Here is a 3,954-nt window from a genome sequence, read left to right as displayed (position 1 = left end):
GGAAATGCGTTGCAGGCGGATCTGCTTTTCCCGTAATTTTGGGGGGTGGGGGGGGAGGTCGACGGGCTGGATGTGATTGGAAGATGCGATGACCAATCGTGAGGGGCGGCTGCAGGCTTTTTCCTCTCCAAAAAGTGCAGCGGGGGTAGGAGGCATACGAGAAACTCTCATAAGAGGGGGTAGTCCAGATGTTCATCCCATGCGCCAGCTGCCCTTCACTACTATATCGTGTGCACGGGGAGAGTGGGAGAAGAGTGCTGGGAGAGAGGGGCACTCAAGGAAGCTCCAAGGAACGAAAATAATGAGGCATCTGGGACCTTGAGCGAGTTTTTATTCCAGCGGAAGTTTCTAGAGTGTGCTCTCGTCTCGTCCCTACAGATTTACCCGGGAATGAAAACTTGTTGGTCTTCAAGGTGGCACAAAGACTCCCGTTTAGGGGGTTTTTTTTGCCACAACAGACAGCTACTCTTCTGGAATGGCAAGAAGCCACGGCTTCTCCCCTCTGCTGAGAGCTTAGCTCCACCTACTTCACAGGGTGTCTGTTGTGGAGCGGTCCAGTTGCTCAGCCGTGTTGGTCTGAAGCAGTAGAACAAATTTAGAGTCCAGTGGTACCTTTAAGACCAACAAAGGTTTATTCAAGGTGTGAGCTTTCACGTGCAAGGCATACTTTTTTCAAATACTGTTTGAATACTATTTGAAATATTTCAAACTAGCAGTAAAGCCCGTTGTGGAAATAAATACAATGAGATCTAGAAAGAGGCTCTGGGGGAGTGCTTTGGCTTTGGGCAAACAGTGTCATTTTGCTGTGGTGACCTCAGCAGGGTATAATGACAGAGTCCACTGTTTTCTCCAGAGGAACTGATCTCTGCTCCCTCCCCCGCGGTTCCCCCCCCCCCCCCCCCCGGCCGAGGAATAAGCGACCCCCAGGCTGGAAGGCCCGAACGGCGGCGGAGTCGCCGGGCCCGCTCAAGCACGTGGCGCGGCGCCATACCTGGCGGGGAGCGCGTGAAGTTGCGTCCGTCGGGGCCGACGGCTTGGATGAAGAAATACCTCACGGGCAGGGCGAGCTCGGCTTGCAAGCCGGGCCCCCAGACCAGGCTCTTTTCTGCACTGACCGTGGCGGGGAGGGGCTCCGCGGCTGCCTGCCAGAGAGCAAGCAGCACCAGGGCGGCGGCGGCTCTCAGTAAGAGCCTCCAAGGCCTTCTGGACTCCGGCGGGAACAGCAAGCCGCGCTCTGGCCTCCTCTGGCCGGGGAGCAAGGGCGGCATAGCAAAGAAATCGGATCCCTCCCGGCTGAGGAAATGCCTTGCAGGCGGATCTGCTTTTCCCGTAATTTTTTCTGGGGGCTGGGGGGGAAGGTCGAGGGGCTGGATGTGATTGGAAGATGCGATGACCAATCGTGAGGGGCGGCTGCAGGCTCTTTCCTCTCCAAAAAGTGCAGCGGGGGTAGGAGGCATAAGAGAAACTCTCATAAGAGGGGGTGGTCCAGATGTTCATCCCAGGCGCCAGGCCAGCTGCCCTTCACTACTACGTATATCGTGTGCACGGGGAGAGTGGAAGAAGAGTGCTGGGAGAGTGGGGCACTCAAGGAAGCTCCAAGGAACGAAAATAATGAGGCATCTGGGACCTTGAGCGAGTTTTTATTCCAGCGGAAGTTTCTAGAGTGTGCTCTCGTCTCGTCCCCACAGATTTACCCGGGAATGAAAACTTGTTGGTCTTCAAGGTGGCACAACAGACAGCTACTCTTCTGGAATGGCAAGAAGCCACGGCTTCTCCCCTCTCCTAAGAGCTCTCTCAGCCCCACCTACCTCACAGGGTGTCTGTTGTGGGGCGGTCCAGTTGGTCAGCCGTGTTGGTCTGAAGCAGTAGAACAAATTTAGAGTCCAGTGGTACCTTTACGACCAACAAAGGTTTATTCAAGGTGTGAGCTTTCATGTGCAAGGCATACTTTTTCAAATACTGTTTGAATACTATTTGAAATATTTCAAATACTATTTGAAAAAGTGTGCCTTGCACGCGAAAGCTCATACCTTGAATAAACCTTTGTTGGTCTTAAAGGTGCCACTGGACTCTAAATTTGTTGTGGGGAGAGGAAGGGAAGGGAGCTTGTAAGCCGCTCTGAGACTCCTCCGAGTAGTGATATAAATCCAATCTCTTCGTTTTCTCATTAGGTGAGGGAGTCAAAACAGGATGAGGCTTGTTTAATGAGAGGCAGGCAATGGCTACTCTAGACTCCAAAAGATGTTTCAGTAGCACACTTCTGCAGATTTAAAGGCACAAATTATTCTGGCACTCTTCAGTGGACTGAATCCTCATTAGGGTTCAGGGTTTCCTTGTCAATGCTGATTGAATGCTTGTATTTAACTTTCAGTCTAATGACTGTATATGGGTGTGTGTTTTTTAGGATGCTCAAGGGGGTGTGGGATTTTTAATGGGTTTTTTTTGTATTTTTCATGTGTGTGTGTGCGCACCTGGAAGTCATGGCAACGTCTGGCGACTGACCCCTACTGGAAGCCTGGAGGATATTGAGAGAGGTGGCTGAATAAAGCCTGCCCCCGCCTCCCAGCTCTGGTATTTCAAGGAGGTCTCCCATCCAAGTATTTGCCAGAGTCGACCCTGCTTAACTGATGAAATCTGATGAGATTGGGCTTGCCTGGGCTAAAGTATTTTTATACCACCTTTCAGGGTTGTCATGACAGGTTTCTGTCCCTGGCTTATTTTGAATGGCCTTGGGGGGATAATTTATGCTTTTTAAGAGCAAGATTAGAGTCCAATGGCCATACTGGATGGATCAGACCAAAGGCCCATCAAGTCCACCAGTTTGTTCACAGAGTGGCCGACCAGCTGCCTCTAGAAAGGCCTGTGCCCACAAGCAGGATGACTGCAGTAGCATTCCCCCCTCCCACCTGCGCTGCCCAGCAACTGGTTTTTGTAAGAGGCATTCTGGTACTGGAGGGAACACCTTAAAGACCAACAAGGTTCCCCAGGTATAAACTTTCAAAAATCAAACCTCTCATTGTCAGGTACTCTAGGAGTGCCAGCTTTGGGGGGGTGGGGGACTTGGCTGGCCTGCTCCTGTGCCATTCAGCACAGAAAGCAGCAGGTGAAACTTTACACAGGTGAGGCTGATGATACTAGTTGGGAGGAAAAAGCGCTAAGTGGTATAGCACATGCACAGGTCCAATCCTGACCCTGGCATTTCCAGTTAAAGGATCCTTGCTTTCCTGCAAGTACCGCCCCCTCGCTTGGTTTTGCCAGTCTAAACTGGGCTCCCCCCAACTTTTCTTGAGTTTTTAAAGAACTGTCTTTAAAGGACCGTCTCCTTTAACATACTTATGAGACCCCTGCATATCAGTGCCTTGATATACATCTTCATGGGGCTGCAGTGGCTCAGAGGTTAAGACGCTGAGCTGCAGACTGGAAGGTCTGTAGTTCAGCAGTTCGAGACCCGAGTGTGCCGCATGACGGAGTGAGTTCCTGTCTCTGGACCCAGCTTCTGCCAACCTAGCAGTTCGAAAGCAAGAAATTGCAAGTAGATAAATAGGTACCACTTCAGTGGGAAGGTAACAGCGTTCTGTGCGCCTTGGTGTTTAGTCATGCCGGCCACATGACCACGGAAAAAGTCTTTGGACAGCGCTGGCTCTTCAGCTTGGAAACGGAGATGAGCACAGCAACCCTAGAGTCGGATTCGACTGGCTTTCGAGCAAGGGAAGCCTTTACCTTTACCTATACTTATCCATACATAAGCCCCTGGATGCTGCAATCTCAGTCCTAGGGAAGTGACTACCTGCCTTGCTTACGTGACAAAGGAAGAATACACTGCATCCTGACAAGATTTTATTTTATTTAGATGGAGGTGATGCTGGTTAATACCTGCTTTGGAGGTGGTTGCGCTTCCAGTGTTGGATTGGGTTTGGTGTGAAGAACCTGGGAGCTCTTGGAGACCCAGCTGTT

General features: G+C 51.2%; 1 protein-coding gene across 1 annotated transcript in view; it reads right to left on the bottom strand.

The window, feature by feature from the left end:
* The window catches only part of KDELC2 (KDEL motif containing 2), a 22,940-nt gene extending 21,634 nt beyond the window's left edge, over positions 1-1,306 (bottom strand). The window contains exon 1 of the mRNA XM_015414814.1: positions 992-1,306. Coding sequence (XP_015270300.1) covers positions 992-1,268 — 277 coding nt within the window. The 5' untranslated portion in view covers positions 1,269-1,306. The remainder of the gene's footprint in view (positions 1-991) is intronic.
* Between the last annotated feature and the right edge of the window lie 2,648 nt (positions 1,307-3,954).

Source organism: Gekko japonicus, unplaced genomic scaffold (genome assembly GCF_001447785.1).
Source record: "Gekko japonicus isolate JY-2015 unplaced genomic scaffold, Gekko_japonicus_V1.1 scaffold1956, whole genome shotgun sequence".
Classification (NCBI taxonomy): Eukaryota; Metazoa; Chordata; class Lepidosauria; order Squamata; family Gekkonidae; genus Gekko; species Gekko japonicus.
This window is presented reverse-complemented; position numbering and strand designations above follow the sequence as displayed.